This window comes from Mobula birostris, chromosome 6, assembly GCF_030028105.1.
Source record: "Mobula birostris isolate sMobBir1 chromosome 6, sMobBir1.hap1, whole genome shotgun sequence".
In the NCBI taxonomy this organism is placed as follows: Eukaryota; Metazoa; Chordata; class Chondrichthyes; order Myliobatiformes; family Myliobatidae; genus Mobula; species Mobula birostris.
This window is the reverse complement of record NC_092375.1, coordinates 4,829,756-4,856,852: the sequence shown is the minus strand read 5'-3', so window position 1 is coordinate 4,856,852 and position 27,097 is coordinate 4,829,756. Positions and strand designations below refer to the sequence as shown.

At 43.5% G+C, this 27,097-nt stretch overlaps 1 protein-coding gene across 1 annotated transcript in view; it reads right to left on the bottom strand.

The window, feature by feature from the left end:
* The window catches only part of LOC140198796 (glucose-6-phosphate exchanger SLC37A1-like), a 148,950-nt gene that overhangs the window by 53,221 nt on the left and 68,632 nt on the right, over positions 1 to 27,097 (bottom strand). Inside the window, exons 10-17 of the mRNA XM_072259832.1 lie at positions 25,293 to 25,376; positions 21,731 to 21,880; positions 20,502 to 20,592; positions 17,530 to 17,592; positions 16,031 to 16,116; positions 10,836 to 10,884; positions 9,258 to 9,331; positions 3,694 to 3,772 (exon numbers count right to left, since the gene is read on the bottom strand). Coding sequence (XP_072115933.1) covers positions 3,694 to 3,772; positions 9,258 to 9,331; positions 10,836 to 10,884; positions 16,031 to 16,116; positions 17,530 to 17,592; positions 20,502 to 20,592; positions 21,731 to 21,880; positions 25,293 to 25,376 — 676 coding nt within the window. The remainder of the gene's footprint in view (positions 1 to 3,693; positions 3,773 to 9,257; positions 9,332 to 10,835; positions 10,885 to 16,030; positions 16,117 to 17,529; positions 17,593 to 20,501; positions 20,593 to 21,730; positions 21,881 to 25,292; positions 25,377 to 27,097) is intronic.

Sequence of the window (27,097 nt, the reverse complement as noted above, 5' to 3'; positions counted from 1 at the left end):
ACATGAAGCTATGGGAGCAGGTGGTGGATGGTCGTATGAGCAGCCGGTGCACATCACAAGCCCTGGTTATGTGACCACTGACACCAGGAAGACATTGCTAATGGCTGGAATCACCCATCTTGTAAAGACACTGCCCAGAAGAAGGCAATGACAAACCACTTCTGCAGAAAAATTTGCCAAGAACAACCATGGTGATGGGAAGACCATGATCGCCCACATCATATGACACTGTACATAATGAACGAACAAATGATCTATTTGGATGGCATGCGAACAAGAGATTTCTACTGTATCACACTTTCAAAGTAAATATGCAAAAAGATAGGTCTGGTCCATGGGTTGAGATTCTAAATTGGAGAAAGGCCAATTCTGACAGCATCAGAAAGACTTTGGCAAGGTGGTTTGGGAGAGGCTGTTTTCTGGCAAAGGTGTAGTTGGTAAGTAGGAGATCTTCAAAAGTGAAATTTAGAGTACAAAGCTTATATGTCCCTGTAAAAGGTAAAGAGAACAAGTGTAGGGACCTTGGTTTTCAAGAGACATTGAGGTCCTGGTTTAAAAAGAAGGAGGTGCATATAGCAGGTACGGGCAGGCAGGAACAAATGAGGTGCTTACGGAGTATAAGAAATGCAAAAGAACACTTATAAAAATAAATTAGGAAGGCTAAAAGAAGGCATGTGGTTGCCATTGCAGACAAGATGAAGAATCCTAAGAGATTCTACAATATGTTAAAAGCAAAAGGATTGCAAGGAACAAAATTGGTCCTCTGGATCAGGGGTCCCCAACCTTTTTTGCACCGCGTACCGGTTTAATATTGTCAATATTCTTGCGGACCGGCCAACCCGGGGGGGAGGTTTGCCAACGGACAAGAGTAGCCGTCAAATATGTTGGGTTTACCAGAGAAAGACTACCATGACCATGAAGTCTTGCGCGGGCACCAGTGCGTATGCGTGTACGTGCCGATATTTTCCTTCTACAAATCGTTTTTGCCAATTCTGTTGGGGGGTGTGGTGTTAATTACGACCGGAATATAGGTGATAAGTGGCTAATACACTCAATTTCGTTTCTAAAAGGGTTTATCTAACGAATTTAATATTAAACACACAGCACATATTTTCCTTGCATGAATATAGTGATAAGTCAATTATCAGAGGAGGAGAGGGGAGCTTGAAGTAAGTGTTGAACAAACTTCCAGTAGAAGTGGTAGAGGCAGGTTCGATATTATCATTTAAAGAAAAATTGGATAGGTATATGGACAGGAAAGGAATGGAGGGTTATGGACTGAGTGCAGGATGGTGGGACTAGGTGAGAGTGGCGTTCAGCACGGACTAGAAGGGCAGAGATGGCCTGTTTCTGTGCTGTAATTGTTATATGGTTATATAAGTCACTTACAAGTTAATAGCATCATAACATTTTAAGTAACGTTTGGATATTAAACACACAGCACATATTTTCCCTGTATGAACATATAAAATCATTGCAACACACCAATATCGCTGAATCAGTGGCAGTCCTTGGCTTGTTTCCCTGCAACAAGATGGTGATGGGAGACAGCGATACTCGAAGGGTGTTCCTTATGTCCAGTCTATTCCGCAATTTAGTTTTCGTTGCATTCATTGCAGAAAACCTCGCTTTGCAGAGATATGTTGGAAAGCAATGTTTTCAGTGCTTTCGTGGCTATCTCAGAATATTTAGCCTTGACTTTGATCCGGAATGCCGGCAGAGATGTTATGTCAAACATACTTTTCAGCTCGCCGTCATTTGCAAGCTCGAGGAGTTGATCTCCTTCCTGCGCTGACATGGATGATGCGCGGGTAATGACCTCACATGCGTTCAAGCTCAACAGCGGGCATGACAAGGAATGAGGAAAGGTTTCTTCGCGGCCCGGTGGCTCATGCTTTGCGGCCCGGTGGTTGGGGACCGCTGTTCTGGATGGTCAGAATGGTAATCCGAATGCGCAGCCAAAAGAGATGGGGAAGATCTTAAATGATTTTTTTTGCGTCTGTGTCGAGAGACAGACACAGAGTCTAGAGAAGTGACATCAACTTCATGGGCCCTACACAGATTACAGAGGAGGAAGTGTTTGCTATCCTGGCATAAATAAGGGTGGATAAATCCCTAGGGCCTTGAAAGGGTGTTCCCTTGGACCCTATGGAAGAGAAGTGCAGAAAATGCCGGGGCCCTAGCAGAGATATTTAAATCATCCTTAGTGATACTCCTCATCAGAGTATCGGAGGGTAGCAAATGTTGTTCCGTTATTTAAGAAAGGCACTAAACATAAACCAGGAAATTCTAGGCCAGTGAGTCCAACACCAGCAGTGGGAAAGTTATTGGAAGGTATTCTAAGGGACCGGATATATCAGTATTTGGATAGACATGGACTGATTAAGGATAGTCAACAATGCTTTGTGAGTGGTAAGTCATGTCTGACCAATCATATAGAGCTTTTTGAGGACCAAGAAAATGGATGAAGGCAAGGCAGTGGATCTTGTCCACATGGACTTCAACAAGGCACTTGGCAAGGTCATGCCTGGGAGGTTGGTCAGGAAGGTTCAGTCGCTCAGCATTCAAGATGATGTAGTAAATTGGATTAGACATTGGCTTTGTGGGAGAAGCCAGAGAGTGGTAATCAATGGTTGTCTTTCTGACTGGAGGCCTGTGATGAATGAAGTGTCGCAGAGATTAGTGCTGGGTCCATTGTTGTTTGTCATCTTTGTCAGTGATCTGAATGATAATGTGGTTAACTGGATCAGCAAGTTGACACCAAAATCGTGGGTGTAGTGGACAGCGAGGAAGGCTATCATGGCTTGCAGAGGGATATGGACCAGCTGGGAAAATGGGTTGAACAATGGCAGATGGATTTTAATGCAGGCAAGTGCAAGATGTTGCACTTCGCTAGGACCAACCAGAGTAGGTCTTACATAATGAATGGTAGGACACTGAGGAGTGTGTTTGAACAAGAGATCTGGGAATAATTTGTTGAATGTGGCGTCACAGGTAGATAGGGTTGTAAAGAAAGGTTTTAGCATATTGGCCTTCATAAATTGAAGTATTGAGTACAGGAGATTGGAAGTTATGTTGAAGTTGTACAAGATGTCGGTGAGGTCTAATTTGGAGTATTGTGTGCAGTTTTGGTCACCTGCTTGCAGGAAAAAATGTAAATAAGGCTGAAAGAGTACTGTGAAATTTTATAAGGATGTTGCTGGATCTGGAGGACCTGAGTTACAAGGAATGATTGGATAGGTTAAAACTTTATTCTTTAGATTGTAGAACATTGAGAGGAGATTTGATTGAGGTATACAAAATTATGAAGAGTATAGATAGGGTAAATGTAAGCAGGCTTTTTCCATTGAGGTTGGGTGGGACTACAATTAGTGGTCATGCATTAAGGGTGAAAGGTGAAAAGTTTAAGGAGAACATGAGGAGAAACCTTTCACTCAGAGGGTCACTTGAGTACGGAACGAGCTACTAGTGCAAGTGGTGCACGCGAACCCAATTTCAATGTTTAAGAGAAGTTTGGGTAGGTACAATGGATGATAGGGATATGGAGGGCTACGGTTCCAGTGCAGGTCAATGGGAGTAGACAGCTTAAGTGGTTTCGGCATTGACTAGATGGACCGCAGGACCTGTTTCTATGACTCTATGACATGACAACAATGAGCCATTAGCAATAGGATGTTAATTTATTACACCCACCTATGGAGCCAGTCCCATCAATAATTGCAGTCACTGTAGATAAGGCTTTGGAATTTCCTGCCAAGCTCTTGTGTGTGCCCTGAAATCAGAAATCATCCAGGGGTTTACAGAACAAGCACAGACAGTTTCAAACCGCTCCAGTAGCATTCAGTAACACCAGTGTAGTCCCACAGCCACGGTAAATTCAGACAGACCAGACCAGCTCACAGTGAACCAAAGGGCTGGTGAATTGGCTCACTATTTCCAGTAAGATGGCGGGGTGCACGTTTGCAGCGGCCTCTCCAGGTCCAATCAAAGGTGTAATTGTGCGTCCTTTACATCTTTTTTACAATCATAAGACACAGCTGGATATTAGGAACATCAAGTACCCCATCAGCAAGTTCCACCATACAAAAGGAATTATTATTTCTTGTTTTGGCTTTACAACATTTTGATGTGTATGTTGTTTCAACTCAGAAACCACTCATAGTTTACACCAATCATAATCCATTAGTGTTTTTGAGTAAGATGAAAGACAAAAATAGGTTACTGAATTGGAGTTTGATGTTACAGGAGTATAATATTTTGATAACTCATATTAAAGGTCAAGATAATGTGATTGCTGACTGTCTATCTAGATGTTGAATGTACAATGTAAGTTTTTTTTGATGGAGTGGTATTTTAACATTTGTAACACTTACTGTATATTAGTTTGCAAGGTTCTGTATGATAATACTGTGGATATTGTGTATGTTGTAGATTTTATACATTTGTATCTTTTTTGTAGATAGTTAGTTGTTTAAATTTTGCTCATAAAAGACCAAAATTTTCCCTTTTTTGGAGGGAGATGTTACATACCTCATGGGTATCTTGTGACTGTCTTATGACCATGATGTAATTGAGTATCTTGTGAGCATGATGTAATGGTCTTGTGATGGTGGGGTGATGTGATTTCCCCGCCACTGTGAGGTCACGTGATGACATGTTCCCTACAGGTATATAAAAGGGAAACCCCTGTTGTGACGCAGTTAGTTTCATTAGTTCGTCAGTTACTCTGTTATGCTGCGTATTCGTCTTATGACGCAGTTTCGTTTTAAAGTGAAGTTTTACTTTCTATTGTAAGGTAAAATCGTTGTGCCGGCAGTTTTGCCAATCGCTGCCATTTTTGTTTGGTGTATTTTTGATTTACCTTTACAATCTAGTATTGGGGAGTGAAGACAGTACCAAAGTATGGGAACCCGAAGGATCCAGTAAAGTTGGTGTCGTTCGGCGGTTTCATACAGGATCGAGCTTATTGAATCTTCATTCAGGAACAGTGACCTCCATCTGAGATAACTCCTGTAAGATCAGGAAGGTTTGTGCAGTGTTCATTCGCCCGGAAAAGGTTAGTTCCTTTAAGCCGTTTCACTTCCTTCATCGTGAATCCTTTGGACCAGATCAGCAGTAACGTCACGTCTTCAAAGAAATCCGTTTCCAAAGAAGTCTCTCCTTATTGACTGTGTAAATCACTTGGACTTTCGAATTTACCACTTTAAGACTGTGATCAAATTTACCACTTTAAGAACTGTTCCAGAGTTACCATATAGCAGCTAACTTCCGATTAAGTTAGTCATTTGAATACTTTTAGCTACTGTTGAGCAGAGTTTAATAAACGTTTATGTTTGTTTTTAAAACCTGACTCAATTATATATTCATTGTTGTTGGTCACATGACAAGTGCGATGGGCATCCATGCTGGGTTGGGCGTTGGCTTCTCCCATTGATGGTGCTCTCCAGTGTTCGCTTGGTGATAGACGAGTTGGAATGGGATCACCCACGACAGCACTACCACGTGATGATCAGATTACTGTGGGCTTGTTCTTGCTGTCAACATCCCATGCACCGTGTATAGTACGTGACACGATGTCACGATGGTGCTAAACGGCGACTCCTCTGCTTGCTTGCATCTTTGGAAACAGCTTGATTTCTATCTTTGATATCACATTTTTTTCCTTTTCAAAGTTCTTTTGAAGACCCTGGCCTGGAGTTACATTCTGACTTTTTTTCTTTGTGGGATTGAGACCCGATCACGGGGCCTCACGACACTCTCAGGTTCCGGATCTTCGTGGCTCTGGAGACATGCTGATTCTAAGCCAGTACCCCTGATAGAAGCATTGCGGGAGAACACGGAACATCAGGAGCAGCGGGTTAGCTGCCAGGGGTTGAGTGTCCAGAGACCGGCACCATTCTGGGTGCAGAGCTCAGAGAAAGCAATACAACAGACTTCTAACATCATCAATCAGCAGGTTGTTTGTTATGTCTCCCCTCTGGCTGTGAAACAGGGACACCTTGTTTTCCCTTATTAGGGAGAAAGAGAGAGCCTGTAGCATGTGGAATTACCTGGTGGACGAGTAGTTTTTGGGGTGATGCAAGTCTGTGTCCATATCGACGCTTGCTGCACGAGTGCTCAGTGGGGGGCACTGATGCTCTTTTTGCTGGTGAGGGTGGGCGAGTTGTTGCCTTGCTGCTGCTTGTATGTGGGAGGGGGAAGATGGGGGGTCTTTGGGGTTCTAACTTTTAACTGTCATTCATTCTATGAGGCACTCCTCTGTTTTCATAGATGTTTGCAAAGAAAAAGAACTTCAGGATGTACAAACGTTTGTATATTGCATATATTTCTCTGACATTAAATGTACCTGTTGAAGCCTATTATGTTTTATGTGTGACTATGTATAACTGCATGTTTACTACTACGTTATATGTGCTTGTGCTGTGTATGACTGTTGGTGTTGTGTTTTGCACCTTGGCCCCAAGGAACAGTGTCTCGTTTGGCTCTGTTCATGGGTATTCATGTATGGTTGAACAACAATTAAACTTCAACTTGAACTATTGTCACCCTGTCTTAGGCAGATGTGGTTAAACTGGAAACCCGAGTAACACACAAAATGCTGAGGAACTCAGCAGGTCAGGCAGCATCTATCAAAGTGAATAAGCAGTCGATATTTTGGGCAGAGACCCTTCATCAGGACTGGAAGGAAGGGGGAAGCAGCCAGAATGAGGTGGTGGGATGAGGGGAAGGAGTACAAGCTGGAAGGTGATTGGTGAAGCCAAGAGAGGGGGAGAGTAGGTGAGTTGGGAGAGGATCATGTTTTGATGGCATAGAAGGCATTGAGCTCATCCGGGAGCAAAGCTTTGTTGTTACGTATCACTTGGTTTCACTTTGTAACAGCACTCAAGCCCTGCCACAGTTGTCAAGCATCCTTCAGTGCTTCACGTTTGTCCAGAATTGCCACTTCACCCGCAAGCTCGCTTTCTGGGGATCATACCTGGACCTCTTGTATCTTACTTGGTCAAGAGTCCTGAATGCCACTGATTTGGCATTCCTCTTCACAGTACAGCAGTGGCCTAGTGTTTTGAGACCACCGGTACAGCAAGTTATATGCTGATGATAATTCAGTAGAGATTTCTTCAAACAAGCATGACTGAAGTTCTTGACTAAGTTTGAAATGTGGTAGGGTGGACAGTTTCTTGTTTGCTGACGGCAGCGTTCAATATCTCGGGTGCCTGATTTACGTCGCCTTTTGCCGGTATCAGGTAGTGCTCTTCAGTTCATTGTCCATTCCAATGTCTGATGGGGGAAAGGAAGGAGCTGTTCCTGAAGCATTGAGTGTGTGTCTTCAGGCTCTTGTGCTTTCTCATTGATTGTAGAATGAGGAGAAGGCATCTCTTGGATGCTGGGAATCCTTAACGATGGATGCTGTCTTTTTGAGGCATCACCTTCCAAAGACGTCCTGGATGCTGGAGAGGCGAGTGCCCATGATGGAGCTGGCTGAGTTCACAGCTTTCTACAACTGTTTCCCATCCTGTGCAGTGGCCCCTCCAAACCAGACAGTGATGCAACCAGTCAGAATGCTCTCCACAGTACATCTGTAGAAATTTGTGAGTATCTTTAGTGACATACCATCTCCTTAAACTCAGAATGAAATATAGCCCTTGCCTTGCCTTCTTTGTAATTGCATCAATATGTTGGGCCCAGGGTAGATCTTCAGAGATGCTGAGATCCAGGAACTTGAAACTGCTCACTCTTTCCACTGCTGATCCCTCGATGAGGACTGGTGTGTGATCCCTCAACTTCCCCTTCCTGAAGTCCATACTCAGTTCCTTACTACACTAACTGCCATCCAACACTTTCATCTACTCAAAGATCAGTCTAACTCTTCCCTTTCATATAGTCTTCATTTTTCTATCCTCCATGTGCCTATCTAAATGTCTTAAATGTCCTTAATGTATCTGCCTCAACCACCACCCTTGGCAGGGTGTTCCATACACTCACAACCGTGTAAAAACTTACCTCTGACAATCTCCCATATTTCACTCAAATCACCTTAAAATTATGCCTCCTTGTATTAGCCATTTCCAGTTTAAACACTCCTCTTCACTCAAAAACAGTTACTTTCTCCATACAGTAAGGCTGATCAACACCATCACCCACTAACCTATCCCTCCACACCCCAACCACCACTGTTTTGTCATTTCCTGTCAGAGTCACCTTATGTACAGACACTCCTGTGCCTAGTGTTACTTTATGGACATACAATCAATCTATATATATAAGCTATCGTATGTATTTATATTTACAGTATTGTGCTTTTTATTATTGTGTTCTTAATCTTCGTGTTTTTTGTGCTGCATCAGATCCGGAGTAACAATAATTCCATTCTCATTTACACTTGTGTACTGGAAATAACATTAAAGCTGAATAATCAGCATGGTTTAACATTTTAGATAGCTGAACAAACATGATCGCCCACATCATACGATTTGGCACATAATGAACGAACTGGAAATGACATTAAACAATCTTGAACTGTGAATCTTGATCACTGCTACCAATTCTGGTATCATGGAGTCCATTTTCCTTCTTACCATCTCAAAATTCACCAAATTGCCATCAGGAAGATGCTAAAAGTCCATCACCTCCAGGACTCCTTGTCATCTCTGAAGCTCCCTTCCTGTGGCTATCCACCTTCTCAACAAAACTCACTCAGGTGTAATACCCTAACCGTCCCTGCACAACATCCGTCAAATGGTCTTTCCTACTCTCCTTGTTCTGTTGATAATTATTGAGTCTGTTCAGATGTCCACATTTAACTAAGTTTGATTACTGACATTTGCACATGTGACCATTCTGCTAACTGTTGATTGCTCATGGCAGTTTGCATTATTGTCTTGTAAATTGTTGGTTGCTGTGTGTTGTCTGTCGTGGTATTGTCCTGTGTTTGATGCTTGGCACCGAACAGTAATCAATTCTGGTGTGTTTCACACAGTGGTAATAAAGTGATCCTGATTCTGATGTAGGGAATGAACTGTCTGAACACGATGCAAAGCAGAAGTTCTTCACCGTACAGGCAACAGTAATAAACCAATACCAATAGGCTCTGGAATCTCCTCCCACCTCTCCATCCCACTGTTGTCCTTAATGTCCTCCTCAAAATCTTACAATTTGTCTAGGTTCTCATCACCCATCCTTGCCCCACCAACCTGGTTAAAGCCAGTGCCTGACAACAGCTCGAGAAGTTGACGTTGTTACTGGATTTAACTACTCACCAAATCAGCAGACACTGCAGTCGTGATCAGGGCATACGGTCCATTCACCAAGGCCCCACAGCCTATCAGCATCACTGTGGAACAAAATGAAGGTAGACATCATCACTGGGTGTAGTGCTGAGATTTGAAAAGGGGAGGAGATTACAGTAAACCATTTCTTGTCAGTAAGGTTGTGAACTTTGACAGTTCTATAGGAGATGCTAGCCCAAATCAGCAAATAAACAGAATATTGAATTATCTGGTCTTCTTTCAAAACATAGAACAGTACAGCCCATATATCATGAAGGATCCCACCCACCCTGCTCATGGACTGTTTGTCTCACTCCCATCAGGACCATCAAACTCAAAAACAGTTACTTTCCCCAAGCAGTAAGACTAATCAACACCTCCACCCACTAATCCACCCCTCCACATCCTTCTCTGGTTGGCTGCCAGTGACTAGTGGTGTTCCACAGGAGTTGGAGTTGGGACTGCTTCTTTTTATGCCGTATATCAATGATTTAGATGATGGAATAGATGGCTTTGTTGCCAAGTTTGCAGATGATACAAAGGTTGGTGGAGGGGCAGGTAGTGCTGTGGAAACAGGAAGGCTGGAGAAGAACTTAAACAGATTAGGAGAATGGGCCAGAGAGTAACAAACGAAATACAATGTTGGAAAATGCATGGTCATGCACTTTAGTAGCAGAAATAAATGTGCAGACTACTTTTTAAACTGGAAGAAAACCCAAAAATCAGAGATGCAAAGAGACTTGGGAATCCTTGTGCAGAACACACCAAAGGTTAACTTGCAGGTTGAGTCGGTGGTGAGGAAGGCAAATGCAATATTAGCATTCGTTTCAAGAGGTCTAGAATACAAAACCAGGGATGTGATGCTAAGACACTGGTGAGGCCTCACCTTGAGTATAGTGAACAGTTTTGGGTTCTTCATCGAGGAAAAAATGTGCTGGCATTGGGGAGGATTGAGAGGAGGTTCACAAGGATGATTTCTGGAATTAAAGGGTTATCATATGTGAAACCTTTCGAATGTTGAAAGACCTAGACAGAGTAGATGTGGAAAGGATGCTTCCCGTGTTGGGGGAGTCTAGGTCAAGAGGGCACAGCCTCAGGATAGAGGGGCGTCCACTTAAAACAGAAACGCGGATAAATTTCTTTAACCAGAGCGTGGTGAATTTGTGGAATTTATTACCACAGGCGTCTGTGGAAGCCAGGTCGTTGGATGTATTTAAGGCAGAGATTGATAGGTTATAGATTGGACATGACATCAAAGGTTACGGGGAGAAGGGGGGAGTGGGGCCAATGAGGGGTGAAAAGGATCAGCCATGACTGATTGGTGGACAGACTCGATGGGCCAAATGGCCTAATTCGGCTCCAATATCTTATGGTCTCATGTATTTATATTTATTGTGTTTTTATTATTATTGTGTTCTTTATCTGATTGTGTTCTTTTGTGCCACATCTGATCCAGCATAGCAATTATTCCACTCTCCTTTACGCTGGAAATGACATTAAACAATCTTGTATCTTGAATTGCAACAAATGACATATCTGACTAGTTGGTAGGAGCAGGATTCCACTCACCGCTGATGGTTTTCAGACCCATGTAGCCAACTGTGGAAAATATGTAGAGCTGCGGGGGCACAAACACAATATTCACCCATTATTCTCAGTAGCAGATACACGTGTTAATTATTGTCACACACAAGGCACAGGTTGCAAAAAAGCAAAGCTACTCGGGTAACTGAATCCCCCATGGATGATGAAGTACAAGGTGTAAAACCAGACAATCTGCCAAACATGCATTGCCCCGATGTACAAACAAACAGTAACTTGCCAAAATTTCAAACGTTTGGAGAGGGTAATGGTGGCAATTGATAATAACAGGGCAGAGAGAATTACCATGAGAAAAATGATCGCAGAAGACAAAGCTTCAACAGTGATTATAAAGAACTCTCTATTGAGTGATATAGAACAGTAGAAAAGAGGAAGAAGCCCTTCAATCCACAACATCTGTACCAAACATAATGCCAAATTAAACTAAACCAATCAGCCTACACATGGTCCATATCCCTCCATTCCCCTACCTGCCTACCATTGCTGTCGTATCTGCCTCCATCCCTTACCCTCACAGCCCACTCCAGGCGCCCACCACTCTCCGAAGAAGAAGAAAGCCCTTAACTCTGAGTGGAATCATCAGGATGCCGTCATGACAGCATGTTTTTAGCAGGCTTTCTTATTTTTACGAGGCCGAGTTGCTAGCTCGACGCTCAACCCAGCACGGATAGAAAGCGTGCAAGGGAGCTGGCTGGATTCGAACTGGGGAGCCTTCGCTCCGAAGTCTGGCACTGATGTTACTACGCCACCAGCCGACTACCGCCGCTCTCTATGCAAACAAAAAATCTCCTTAAAACTTTCCTCCTCCCACTTTAAAGTTCTGTCCTCTCATATCTGACACTTCCAGCCTGGTGAAAGTGCTGACTACTGACTCTAGCTATGCCTCTCACAATTTTCACCACTCAGCTAATGAGGAAAGAATCCAGGTGAGTTAGCCACAAGGCACTGGAGGTTTAAGATCACATATTTCCTTTACCCAATACACCCCAATATGTAGAATTTATGTATATTTTCCCCACCCCATATGGCTGGTGAGTGTGTGTACTTCTCCCTCAATCTCAGGTCCTCTACCTGGGAGCTTGACGGTTTGGCGCAGTGTCCTTGCTGTTCCGAGCAGTGCGCTCTTCTGGACCGAGATCTCAGATGTTACTCCCGGGATTTGTTAGAGTCACTCTTCCTGTCCAGGTGTCACAGCTCCAAGTGCTCCTATCACCACTGGGATTACTCTGGCTTTAACCTTCCACATCCTTTCTACCTGCTCTTTCAAGCCCCGGTACTTCTCCAGCTTCTCATATTCTTTCTTCCTGATGTGACTGGCATTTGGGATTGCCACATCTATTACTATTGCTTTCTTCTGGTCCGTGTCCAGTATTACTATGTCTGGTCGGTTGGCCAGTACCTGCTTATCAGTCAGTATTTGGAAGTCCCACAGGATCTCAGCTCTGTCATTCTCCACGACCTTCTCAGGTGTTTCCCATTCGGATTTGGGAGAGTCCAATCCATACTCCATGTAGATGTTCCTGTGCACAGTTCCTGCAGCTTGGTTGTGCCATTCTATGTATACTGTCCCTGCCTGTATCTTGCACCGTGCTACTATGTGCTGGATGGTTTCAGCTGATTCCTTGCACAGTCTGCATCTTGGGTCTTGTCTGGTGTGATAGACCCCTGCTTCTATCACTCTTGTGCTCAGCGCCTATTCTCGTGTACAGCCATGAACAGAGCCTCTGCACTGTCCCTCAGCCCAACAATTTCCAGCCATTGGTAGGACTTTCTTACGTCAGCCACCTCTGAGATCTGGCGATGGTACATCCCATACAGTGGCTTGATGTCAGTGGCTTGCAGTTCATTCCTTGGCCAGCACGCTATTACGGCTGGGTATCTGATGACTGGTAGGGCGAGTGTGTTAATGGCTCTGATCTTGTTCTTCCCATTCAGCTGGACAAGGCTGGACAACATACATATATAGACCGGGTTTATGGATCCTTAAGGTTGTTATAGGCCAGGGATTTAGCAGGGATAAGCTCTCACTACCTATTAAATGCTCCCAATAGTGTGCATCTCAAATAGCCTCTGACAACCAAGTCCAGCTCCTGGCCTTCTCCTGAGGCTCAGCTATTAAGCCCAGTGGAACCATTTCTACTGACAGGAGAAGGGGCAAAGGAGGTTACCAGTGCCCTAAAATCAGTCACTTTGGGTAGTTGGGGCTTGTCAGCCATGGTTGGCAGCTCATCTAGGAGAAGGAGATCTCTGATCTCAAACCTCTGCTGCCTCATAGCTATACCCATGCATCGGGAAGGCTTTGGGATTAAACCTTGGAGAAAAGTCTGGAGCTGGAATCCCCAAGGCAGTCCTACGTTGAGTTCAACACTGACGGGCAACTCCTGCGACACCGCTAGTGCCAAACTGTATCAATCTCTGCCATTCCTTTGAAGACATCAGCTGTGTGGAGAGGGGAAGCCTGTTGCATGGGCAACAGTTTGCTCTCCATAGCATACTGTCCTGGCTTGTGTAATAAGTAAACAGCTGGGACACAATATCCATAAGTCAACCCTGACCAACAGAAGGCCTCTAGACAGGATTTATATTTATATATAATCACAGACACTGAGGTTCCACACTTATCCCTGTGGAGCACCAATGCTCACAGACCTCCAGTCAAAAGGAACACCACTACCTCCTCTGTCTTGTACTGCTAAGCCAATTCTGAATCCAGTCCAAATCTCCACGAATCCCATGTGTCTCAATTTTCTCGGTCACCCTATCATGAGAGACCTTGTCAAAATGCTTTATGAAGTCCACGCAGACAACATCCCCTGCTCTACTCCATTGTTGGGGTTTTCTCTATGGAATGAATGTGGATGAGAGGCGACTTGTTACAGGTGTATAAGATGATAAGAGGCATCAATAGACTGGAGTGTCAGCACCTTTTTCCCAGGTTGGTTATGACTAATACAAGAGGACATACTTCTAATATGATTGGAAGAAACTACAGAGGGAATGTCAAAGGTAAGTTTTTTTTGTTTGTAAGACAGGGGCTCCCCCACAGATGGAAACTTGAATTAATATTTGTGGGCAAGAGAGATGGAAGCGTGGAGATGTTAAGAGCACAGCCCACTATTCTCCCCAGAGAAGATAAGGAAGAAGACCTGAAGGACCTTTAAAAAAAATTTGTGGATGGCACATTAGCACAACATTTTACAGAGTCAGCAATCACCAATATGATTCAATTCCCACCACTGTCTACAAGGAGTTTTATGTTCCCCCCCCCAATTGAGTGGGTTTCCTCCATATTCCATAGAAATACAAGTTAATAAGTTAATAATTTAATAAGTTGTGGGCATTTGATGTTGGTGCCAGAAACATGGCAACATCTGCCCACAGCACATCCTCTGACTGCATTGATCTTTGACGCAAAAATCAAGTTTTAGTGTACATGTGATAAATAAAGTTAACCTTTCTCTTAAGGAAGGAAGAGGGTTTATGGGGATGAGTGAAGAGAGCATGGCAGCTTATCATGTATAAAGTCTCAAATGGCAACAGACCAAGAATGCAGAGTGTTGTTGTTGTGCTCGGTCTGAAGCTTCAGATTGGAGTGCAGTTAGAAAAACACTAGCCACAGAACACCACATCACAAAAAGCAGACCCTTTGGCCCCTCTAGTCCATGCTGAGCCATTCATACTGCCTAGTCCCATCGACCTGCTCCTGGACCATCGCCCTCCGTACTCCTCCCATCCATGTACCTATACAATCTTTTCTTAAATGTTGAAATCAAAATCGCATCCACCACTTGCACTGGCAACTCGTTCCACACTTTCACAAGCCTCTGAGTGAAGTTTCCCCTCACGTTCCCCTTTCACCCTTAACCCACGAGTTCGAGTTGCAGTCTAAACCAGTGGAAAAGCTTTTGCATTTATCTATACCCTGATACGTTTGTATACCTCTATCAAATCTCCCCTCCTACACGCTAAGGAATAAAGTCCTAACCTATTCAATCTTCCCTATAACTCACACCCCCAAGCCCTGGCAACATCACTGTAAATTTTCTCTGCACTGTTTCAATCTTACTGACATCCTTCCTGTAAGGAGGTGACCAGAACTGAACACAACGCTCCAAATTAGGCCTCATCAACGCCTTATACAATTTAAACATAACATCTCAATTCAGTACGTTGATTTATGAAGGCCAATGTGCCAGGAGCTCTCTTTATGACCCTATCAAGGAATTATGGATCTGTATTCCAAGATCCCTCTGATCTACGACACCCCTACCACTCACCGTGCAAGTCTTATCCTGGTTTTTCCTCCCAGAGTGTAACACCTCACACTTGTCTGCATTAAATTCCAATTGCCATTCTTCAGCTCATTCAGACCACACTGTAACCTTTGAAAGCCTTCCTCACTGTCTACTACGCCCCCAATCTTGGTGTCATCTGCAAATTTGCTGATCCAGTCTGTGACATTATCATCACAGGATTCAAAAAAAGCTTCAGAAAGTTGCAAACTCTGGTGGCTCCATGATGGCCACTACCCTTGCCAACATCGAGGACACCTTCCAAGGGCAATGCCTCAAAAAGGAGGCATCTGTTATTAAGCAACCCCATCATCCAGGAAGCGGTCTCTTCTCATTGGTATCATCAAGGAGGAGGTACAGGAGCCTGAAGACCCACACTTACTGATTCAGGAACAGTTTCTACCCCTCTGCCATCCAATTTCTGAATGGACAATGAGCTCATGTATACGACCTCAGTATACAATTTTTGCTCTTACTTTGGACTACTTATTTAATTTATATTGTATATAATTAAGTATTAATCCTTCCACTAAAGATATCTTTACCTCCCAAAGCTATCAAGGCTGTGAAACAACAATACAGGGAGAAGATTGAGTTCCTCCAGCATTTTGCATGGGTTGCTCTGAGTTCAAGATTTGCAAGGCGATGTTACAGCTCTATAAAACCCTGACCAGACCACACTTGGAATATTGATTTCCAGCATATGCAGAATCTTGCATTTATGATTCCTTACCAGTTCACTAATGGGAGCTTACACTTGTATTTGCATTTCTAACAAGCACTGGCTGTTCATATCTCGGAGACTTCTGAGAAGCAAGCCACAGTGCTGAAGAATTTTCCTTCAGGGATAACATTATGAACAAGTCTTACTGTAGGTGCAGCCAGCAGCAGCATTGCTCCACAAGTAGTTGCCCTCTTCCTTGTCCAATCAGATATCAGCCCCGCAAGGATGCCACCTGCCAACACAAGCATCACAGAGTTATGACAATAACACATAGGAGAGAATTGGACAGTTGGGCTCATCATGTCTTCTCATGGGTGATTTATTATTCCTTTCAGCCCCATTCTCTTGCCTTCTACCTATAAACTTTGACACCCTGACTAATCAAGAATCTATTAACCTCAACTTTAAATATACTCAATGACTTGGCCTCCACAGTCCCCCATGGCAATGAATATCCATAGATTCACCACCTTCCTCCTTATCTGTTCTAATTGGACATCCACTGCTGTGTCCTTGGGTCCTAGACTCCCCCACGATAGGAAACATCTTCTCCACATCCACTCTGCCCAGGTCTTTCAGTATTCAATCGGTTTCAATGAGACCCCCCCCCCCCCCACCGCTCCATTCTTCTAAACTCCAGTGAGTACAGGCCCAGAGCTATCAAACACTCCTCATTCATTAACCCTTTCATTCCTGGAATTATTCTCATGAACCTCATACATCAACACAGTGACAGTAAAATGCCGATAATCCAGTTTGGGAATCTGAATGGTTCAGCATCTGGCTCACTCATTTGGACACCAAGTCCTTGTTACCCACGGGCTTGGGTACTTGCAAGCTCACCTGTGTATGCTAATCACAATTTTCCATGTACTTCAATTTTATTGATAGCTTTCCTGTAGGTAGGTGACCAGAACTACACACTATATTCAAAATTCAGCCTCACTAACATCTTGTACAGATTCAACATAACTTCCCATTTCCTGTATTCAACAGCCTGATTTATGACGGTGAACTCGGACAGCTCCACCATGGGCACCAGCATCCCCAGCATCATGGACATCTTCAAAAGGTGATGCCTCAAAAATGTGACATCCGTCATTAAGGATCCTCACCACCCAGGGCATGCCCTCTTTTCATTACCACCGTCCAGCAGGAGGTACAGGAGCCTGAAGGCACAGACTCAACATTTCAGGAAGAGCTTTTGTCCCTCCGCTATCAGATCTCTGAATGGATGTTGAACCCATGTACACTACCTCAATGGCTTTTTTGCTTTCTTTTTGCATTACTTATTTAATTTAATTTTTTTTAATGTTTTTATTGTAATTCATAGTTCTTAAAAAATTATGTATTGCAATATACTGCTGCCATAAAACAACAAATTTCAAGGCGTATGCCATATGGTCACAAAGGGAGCTTTTTATGACCTAATCTACCTGTGGTGCCACCTTCAAGGAACTACGGATCTGTATTCCCGGATATACAGTCATTAGTCTAATACAAGTTGTGAATTGCAGTGAACATCAAACAGCTAAGTAATGCCTGGGTTAGGTATCTACCAATATCTGATGCCTCGTAGCTCAATCTAAAGCACTTGGTGTATCCTTTCATCAGGAAATTTAAAAATAATTTTGTGGAACCATACCTGCAATTCCACCTACGTCGAAGAGTGTCGAAAGATCGCCAGCTTTTTTGGCATCAATGTGCTCTAGGAAAAATAAATTAAACGAAGAAAAGTTAGATGTATCATTCTCGCTGGGAAGTGCAGAGCTCTGCCTACACAGAAATGTCCTTCTCAGTTCTGGAAGTGACCTTGTCCAACCAAGTGCTTTGAATGTTCTGGGGTGAACCCTGTGAATGGGAATAGAAACATAGAAACATAGAAAATAGGTGCAGGAGTAGGCCATTCGGCCCTTCGAGCCTGCACCGCCACTTATTATGATCATGGCTGATCATCCAACTCAGAACCGCGCCCCAGCCTTCCCTCCATACCCCCTGATCCCCGTAGTCACAAGGGCCATATCTAACTCCCTCTTAAATATAGCCAATGAACTGGTCTCAACTGTTTCCTGTGGCAGAGAATTCCACAGATTCACCACTCTCTGTGTGAAGAAGTTTTTCCTAATCTCGGTCCTAAAAGGCTTCCCCTCTATCCTCAAACTGTGACCCCTCGTTCTGGACTTCCCCAACATCGGGAACAATCTTCCTGCATCTAGCCTGTCCAATCCCTTTAGGATCTTATACGTTTCAATCAGATCCCCCCTCAATTTTCTAAATTCCAACGAGTACAAGCCCAGTTCATCCAGTCTTTCTTCATATGAAAGTCCTGCCATCCCAGGAATCAATCTGGTGAACCTTCTTTGTACTCCCTCTATGGCAAGGATGTCTTTCCTCAGATTAGGGGACCAAAACTGCACACAATACTCCAGGTGTGGTCTCACCAAGGCCTTGTACAACTGCAGTAGTACCTCCCTGCTCCTGTACTCAAATCCTCTCGCTATAAATGCCAGCATACCATTCCCCTTTTTCACCGCCTGCTGTACCTGCATGCCCACTTTCAATGACTGGTGTATAATGACACCCAGGTCTCGTTGCACCTCCCCTTTTCCTAATCGGCCACCATTCAGATAATAATCTGTTTTCCTATTTTTGCCACCAAAGTAGATAACTTCACATTTATCCACATTAAATTGCATCTGCCATGAATTTGCCCACTCACCCAACCTATCTAAGTCACCCTGCATCCTCTTAGCATCCTCCTCACAGCTAACACTGCCACCCAGCTTCGTGTCATCCGCAAACTTGGAGATGCTGCATTTAATTCCCTCATCCAAGTCATTAATATATATTGTAAGCAACTGGGGTCCCAGCACTGAGCCTTGCGGTACCCCACTAGTCACCGCCTGCCATTCTGAAAAGGTCCCGTTTATTCCCACTCTTTGCTTCCTGTCTGCTAACCAACTCTCCACCCACACCAATACCTTACCCCCAATACCGTGTGCTTTAAGTTTGCACACTAATCTCCTGTGTGGGACCTTGTCAAAAGCCTTCTGAAAATCCAAATATACCACATCCACTGGTTCTCCCCTATCCACTCTACTAGTTACATCCTCAAAAAATTCTGTGAGATTCGTCAGACATGATTTTCCTTTCACAAATCCATGCTGACTTTGTCCGATGATTTCACCGCTTTCCAAATGTGCTGTTATCACATCTTTGATAACTGACTCCAGCAGTTTCCCCACCACCGACGTTAGGCTAACCGGTCTATAATTCCTCGGTTTCTCTCTCCTTCCTTTTTTAAAAAGTGGAGTTACATTAGCCACCCTCCAATCCTCAGGAATTATTCCAGAATCTAACGATTCGCACATGTGGTCTTAATGGGGAAGAAGTAATTATCATAGGAAGTCAGCACTTTAAAAATCATTGTATGATTATGCAGGGAGTTAATGGTTTTAAAAGGTGGACATAATGCTTAACATCTATTAAAACTCTAAAGGCAAAGCTTTAACCTGTAACCTTCGATGTCCTTACTAATCAAGAGCCTATCAGGAGGAGGAGAAGATGGCGGCGCGACGCAGCGCGCGCGGCCTCTCCGGTGATGAATATCTGTAATCTGTCAAGTAGGGTGCCGTGCACAATTCTGATTGGATGGAGGCAGACGTGAGAGCGCGGAGGAACATCTGGTGAAACTTCTGAAGTGCCTGCTTCGCTGCCGCTGCTACTGTGTGATCTAAAATCTCTGGAGGGGAAGGACCCGAATCCTTGGCTTTGCCTGTTGCTTGGCGGCCGGGGCCGGGGTCGAAGCGCTCGGTGCTCGGTGTCGGAGGGCTGGTCAGAGGCTCGAAGTTTTCGGTTGGACTCAGAGTCCGACTGCGGTCGGGTGCTTCCAGGGTGCTGCATCAGCAAGTCTGTGGTGCTGGAAGCTCTCGGCAGGGAGAGTTTCTTCCTTCTACTGTCTGCATGAGATGATGGGCTATCAGGACTTTGAGACTTTTTTTTACCGTGTCCATGGTCTGCTCTTACAAATTACGGTATTGCTTTGCACTGTTGTAACTATATGTTATAATTATGTGGTTTTTGTCAGTTTTAGTCTTGGTCTGTCTTGTGTTTCTGTGATATCATACCGGAGGAACAATGTATCACTTTTTAATGCATGCATTTCTAAATGACAATAAACAAGGACTGAGGAATCTAATCTAATCTAATCTAATCAACCTCTGCTTGAAGTACACCCAATGACTTGGCTTCTACTGCCATCTGTGGTAATGAATTTTACAGATTAATCACCCCCTGGCTAAAGAAATTCCTCCTCATCTCCATTCTAAATGGATATCCCTTGATTCTGAGGCTGTGTCCTCCAATCCTAGACTCCCCCACTCTAGGAAAATCCTCTCCACGTCCCCTCTATCTAGACCTTTCGCGTCATATAAGACAGAGATAATAAGCCTGATCCTGATTCTGATTCTGAAAAGCTGTCACTTCTCAAAGGAAAAGCTGTTGCTGTTTAGTCCTTCAGGTGCAGTGAATTCACTGAGGACAAAGCTACACAAAATAACCACACCAGAAACCACATTAGTAGTTTCCACTCTAGCTTCGTCTGACACTGCTACTCACCTTTGTTGGCAAGATACATCGGGAGCCAGAAAAGGAATGTGTAACTGACAAGCTTGGCAAAGAGCAGACACAAGGAAAACTCCATCACTCCCTGCAAAACATGATCAGTCAGGCAGTCATTACAACATGTTACCAGCACTAAAGCCAGGGTCAACACAGCTCCTCCATCTCAACCAAAGGGGTCACAGAACAGTACAGCACAGTAGGAGCAGTGCGATCACTCCAGTTGATGCTCTCCTATTGGATCCACAGGTGGCTGTAGAGGCAATCGGGATTCCAAATATGGATTCCCTCAATGGAGAACAGCTGTCTGTGGCTTTGTTTAATGTGGGGATGTGATACACTGGCAGCACATGGATCTTGACAGATCAAGGTTAGGGTCCAGTGGCATGGAATGGAAGATGTCTGGGTGCCCTGCACCGCTGTAGATTTCCTCTATCTTCACTGCCACTGTGATGCATCATTTTCCTCCAGATCCACCGCTGACGTCTCGGTTGGATCGTTCTACATTTGGAACCTCTCCTTCCACCTTACCGCGAGCTAAGCTCCAAACGGCATCACAGAAATCCACAAGGCTCTTCACCATGACAAGGTGATGATCCTCGGAGAAAGACAGTACAGGCCCTTCAGCCCACGTTGTTGTGCCAACCCTCTGGCTAAAGAAATTCCTCCTCATTATTTAATAGTCTTATAACAGTGGGACAGAAGGTGATAGGGGAGTAATTTTAAGGTGTTAGGTGGAAAGTATAGGGGGATGTCAGAGGTAGGTTTTTGTTATACAGAGAGTTGTGGGTGTGTGGAACACTCTGCCGGAGGTGGTGACAGAGGCAGATACATTTGGGACATTTAAGAGACTCTTAGACAGGCTGATGGATGGTAGAAAAATGGAGAGCGATGTGGGAGGGCAGGGTGAGATTGATCTTAGTGTGGTTTATAAGTTTGTCACAGCATCATGGGTGAGGGGCCAATACTGTGCTGTAATGTTCTGCGTTCTCAGCCTGGTGGTAGGTGCTTTCAGGCTTTTGTATCTTCTACCCAATGGTCCTGGGAGAGGGCAGAAGGGAGAACGTCAGGGTAGGTGAAATTTTTAACTAGGCTGACTTTTCTGCTTTCTAATTCACCAGGGTGGCAGAGAATTATGCACAGTGAGCCAACACTGTGACAGGATAAAGATCACGAAGGTTTTGACAAGAAATGCATGGGTTTGTATTTAATTCTAAAACACTTACAGGGATCTGCAAGGCTCCGAGGAAGCTGATGGCTGTAGGTGAAGTGCTTCTCTCGCCGCTGACTGCAACAACGTGACTGTTCACTAGACCATTGGCCTTGGCCGAAATCTTCACATCACTCTCCTTTAGAAAGCATTCCTCCTCAGGGTCCTATTTTCAATATTTATTTTTAAATGTGAGCATTTTTCAAAATACTATAGAATATCCAAAAATAACAGAAGGTACTGAAAGAAGAAAACAACGAATTTCATGAGATATGTCAATGATAATTTTATTTTCTATTCAGAGATACAGAGTGGAACAAATGAGACACACCACCCAGCAACCCACAATTTTAATCCTAGCCTAATCACAGGACAATTTACAATGACCTATTAACACTATTTATGGTTTTATTACTATTTAATTATTTATGGTGCAACTGCAACGAAAACTAATTTCCCCCGGGATCAATAAAGTATGACTATGACTAACCTACTACCTGGTACGTTTTTGGAATGTGGGAGGAAACCCACGCAATCACAGGGGAGAATGTACAAGCTCCTTACAGACAGCAGTGGGAATTGAACCGGCATCGCTGACTCCATAATAGCACTATGCTAGCCATGACGCTACCATCCCAAATAATACATCAGATTCTGGTAATCATTAAAATCTATTCCTCTGGTCATCAGTTATGATATTTCCTTCTGTAACGATGTTAATTCTGCTTTGGTTATCACTTTAGAAGTTCCTCAGGCTACTTTAGTGGGTGAAGGTGCTATATGGATGGCAGTTATTGTCATCAAGTTAGGAGGCATAACTGTGAGTGTGGAGACTGGCAGTACAAAACTTATTAGTTATAATTGTTGAATGTTGGTTTTTGTTACATGTCACATCAGCACACCACAGCAAATTTCTAATACATTAAATAGACTCTCAGTAGCCACCTTATTATTAACCGCCTGTACCTAATAAAGTAGCCACTGAGTGTATGTTCGTGGTCTTCTGCTGCTGTCGCCCACCCACTTCCAGGTTGAACTTGCTGTGTGTTCAAACATGTAACATGTGGTTATTTGAGTTACTGACACCTTCCTGTGAGGCTGACCCATTCTCCTCTGACCTCTCTCGTTAACGAGGCGTTTTGCCCACAGGATGCTTTGTTCTACTCACTGGATATTTTATTGATTTTTGCACCATTCTCTGTAAACTCTAGAGACTGTTATACATAAAAAACCCCAGGAGATCAGCAGGTTCTGAGATCCACAAACCACCCCATCTGGCACCAACAATCCTTCCATGGTCAAAGTCACTTAGATCACATTTCTTCCACATTCTGATGTTCGGTCTGTACAACAACTGAACCTCTTGACCATGTCTGCACGCTTTTAAACATCAAGTTGCTGCCACATAATTGGCTGATTAAATATTTGCGTTAGCGAGCATGTGTACAGAATAAAGTGACCACTGAGTGTATATGGTGAATAAAGCTGGTCCTTGATTGCACCTTCGACAGCCTCTTGGTGTGCTGATCTATGTATTTCTACACTCATGACCTTCTCCAGAAATGCAGTACAGAGCATCCGAACATGCTGCAGCACTGTGTGGCACAGAAACAGCACCACGGCAGACAGGAAAGCTCTACAACAGGAAGTTAAAACTGCCCAATGCATCACCGGCTCCGGACAACCCACCATCAAGGACATACATACAGAAACATGCCGGAAAAGAGCCAGCAATATCGTGAAGGGTCCCACCCACCCTGCTCATGGGCTGTTTGTCCCACTCCCATCCTTGGGAACAGCATTCATTCTAGGACCACCAGACTCAAAATCAGCAGTAAGGCTGACCAACACTTCCACCCACTAACCTATCCCTCCGCACCTCTAACCACCACTACTTTATCAGTTCCCATCAGGGTCACCTTATGTACAGGTACACTTGTGTCACTATACAAACTCACGATCTGTCTGGTGGATGTACACAAGCTCTCAAAGTTAACTGATTATCAAAGTATATAAACTATACACAACCTTGAGATTCGCCTCCTTATAGGCAGCCACAAAACAAAGAAATCTAATAGAACCCATTTTAAAAAGACTGTCAAATACTCAATGTACAGGGGGGAAAAAAATTGTGCAAACAATAAAAGTAAGCAAATAACATTGAGAACTGAAGTTCACGGAAGTGAGTTCACAGTCACGAAGCCAGTCCCAGCTGATCCAGGGGCCTGTTAGTTGCAGGGCAAAGTCTCAGTTCAGTACAGAGACGAGTAAGCCTTGCCAAGCAGTGAGAGCCCACCCCCTCCTCCAGCTTCAACACACTGACCGTTCCAATCTGGCCAGGTGCTTAATTCAGCCCAAACATTAGCTCGTTCCTTGCTCTCAGGCCTGGGCCCAGTTGCTTCAACTCTACCGCACTTTAATTCTACTGCTTCAAATTGTCTCTATCCACTCCAGCAATGGTCAAGCATTGGCTTGTTCCCCACTCTCAGGTCTGGGCCCTGCCACCTCAATTCAGCCCGTACATACCACACCACAACCACCCTGCAACTTCAAGACTTCAATTCACACCACAAAAATGACAGGGAGATCAACTCCGAAAGGGAAGTTAAAGGCTATTGATTGCAATGATCATCTTCGAGAGAAAGTGTGATCAATAAATTAATTAGTAGCTGTGTTTGCTGCCAGCAAGTCAAGGTTGAACTTCACCAGCACCATCTTAAACCGAAATATAATGTTATATTTATTTTTTTTGTGTTCTTCTGGTTTTGTGTTTCTGTTTGTTGTGTTTTTTTGTGCTGTATCGGATCCTGAGTAACAATCATTTTTTTCTCCTTTACACTTGTGTACTGAACTGGCTTCACTTGCCTTGGCAGCTCACAGCTGTGGACTCAGTTCTGACGAATCTATGGTTTGTTGTTTGATGTTTTGTGTGCTACTTGTTCACTTTTTGCTGTTTGCACAATTTGTTCCTTTTTTGCACATCTGATGGTCTTGTGTGGGGGTGTTCATTAAACAGGTTCTACGGTGCTTCTTTGTTTTGTGGCTGTCTGCAAGAAGACAAATCTCAAGGGGCTGAGAGGGAAAATTGATCAGCCATGATAAAATGGCGGAGCAGACTCGCTGGATCGAATGGCCTAGTTCTGCTCCTCTATCTTATGCTCTTATGGCATACAAACTTTGATAATAAATCTACTTTGAACTTTTGAACTTTGAAGAACGACAATCTTGAATTTTGAATCTCTGTATGCCCAGTTGCTAGCTGTACAAGAACATGGTCATACTGTATTTTAATACAGTATTTCTGTTTTTTCCACAATTTTTAATCTATTCAATATATGTGTACTGTAATTGATTTGCTTATTTATTATTATTTTATTTTATTTTCTCTGCTAGATTATGTATTGCATTGAACTGCTGCTGCTAAGTTAACAAATTTCACGTCACATGCCAGTGATGATAAACTTGATTCTGATTCTGCCTTTTTACCTTGCTTTGTATACCACACCAGTGAGACACACACTCGCCCTGCACAGGTAGAAAGCTGTGAGTAAACACAAGCTCCCGGCACATTTACTTACCATAAATGAGTTGCTTTTTTGTTGTTGGTAAGCTTTGCACTTGTGTTTAAATGTGTCCCACCCATTCAGTGACTTGGACGGCTTCTGTGAACAGAAGAAAAATATTAATATCCAGCAATCTTAATAGAGTCATAGAGAAGTACAGTACAGAAATGGGCCCTTCAGCCCATCTAGTTCATGCCAAAACCATTTAAACTGCCTACCCCCATCAACCTGCATGGGAACCGTAGCCCTCCCTCCCTACACCTACTATCTATGTACCTTTCCAAACTTCCCTTAAATGTTGAAACCAAGCTCACATGCACCATTTGTGCCAGCAGCTTGTTCCACACTCTCATGACTCTCTGAGTAAAGTTACCCCTCACGTTCCCCTTAAACTTCTCGCCTTTCACACTTAACCCATGGCCTCTGGCTGTAGTCCCACCCAGCCTCAATGGGAAATGCCTGCTTGCATACCCCTCATAATTTTATATACCTTTATCAAATCTCCTCTCAATCTTCTAAGTTCTAAGGACTAAAAGGTCCTCCAAACCCAGCAGCATCCTTGTAAATTTTCTCTCTACTCTTTCAACTTTATTCACATCTTTCCTATAGGTAGGTGACCAAAACCGCAAACGGCACTCCAAATTAGGCCTCAAAAACATCTTATACAACTTCAACATAATATCTGAGGTCCCGTACTCAATACCTTGATTTAACAATCAAAGATACAGCAATCCAAATACAGTGGATTCCATTTAATCTAGACACATTGGGACCAACACATTTTGGCCCAAGTAAGCAGCTGCCCCAACTAGCTGAAGTTTCATGGAAATAGTTAAAAAGGTTTTTAAAAGACAAAATACCGTTTAACTGTGGAACAATTTATGTATTTAGGTGAAATATAAAACCAATTAGAATACAGTAGTATACAACTGTAGTTCCTAATAGTTAATCTCGGAGGAATTCTTCTAGTGTACATTGCTGTCTTTTTTTGACTGACTGTAAACAAACAAAATCAGTGCAGATAATAGACCACATTCATTGCCTTCCTGCAGGAAGTAGGGACAAAATCCAACCATAAAAGTTCCCAGCACAGCATTATCAAAAATCACTGCTTTTTGAATCAGTGCCTTTTGAACCAAACACTTGGAAAAAAGATTATGAGAGGAAATTGGCAGGCAATATAAAAACGGACTGTAAAAGCTTTTATAGATATGTAAAAAGGAAAAGACTGGTAAAGACAAATGTAGGTCCCCTGCAGGCAGAAACAGGTGGGTTGATTATGGGGAGCAAGGACATGGCAGACCAATTGAATAATTATTTTGGTTCTGTCTTCACTAAGGAGGACATAAATAATCTTCCAGAAATAGTAGGGGACAGAGGGTCCAGTGAGATGGAGGAACTGAGCGAAATACATGTTAGTAGGGAAGTGGTGTTAGGTAAATTGAAGGGATTGAAGGCAGATAAATCCCCAGGGCCAGATGGTCTGCATCCCAGGGTGCTTAAGGAAGTAGCCCAAGAAATAGTAGATGCATTAGTGATAATTTTTCAAAACTCGTTAGATTCTGGACTAGTTCCTGAGGATTGGAGGGTGGCTAATGTAACTCCACTTTTTAAAAAATGAGGGAGAGAGAAACCGGGGAATTATAGACCGGTTAGCCTAACGTCGGTGGTGGGGAAACTGCTGGAGTCAGTTATCAAGGATGTGATAACAGCACATTTGGAAAGTGGTGAAATGATCGGACAAAGTCAGCATGGATTTGTGAAAGGAATTTCAGAAGGCTTTTGACAAGGTCCCACACAGGAGATTAGTGTGCAAACTT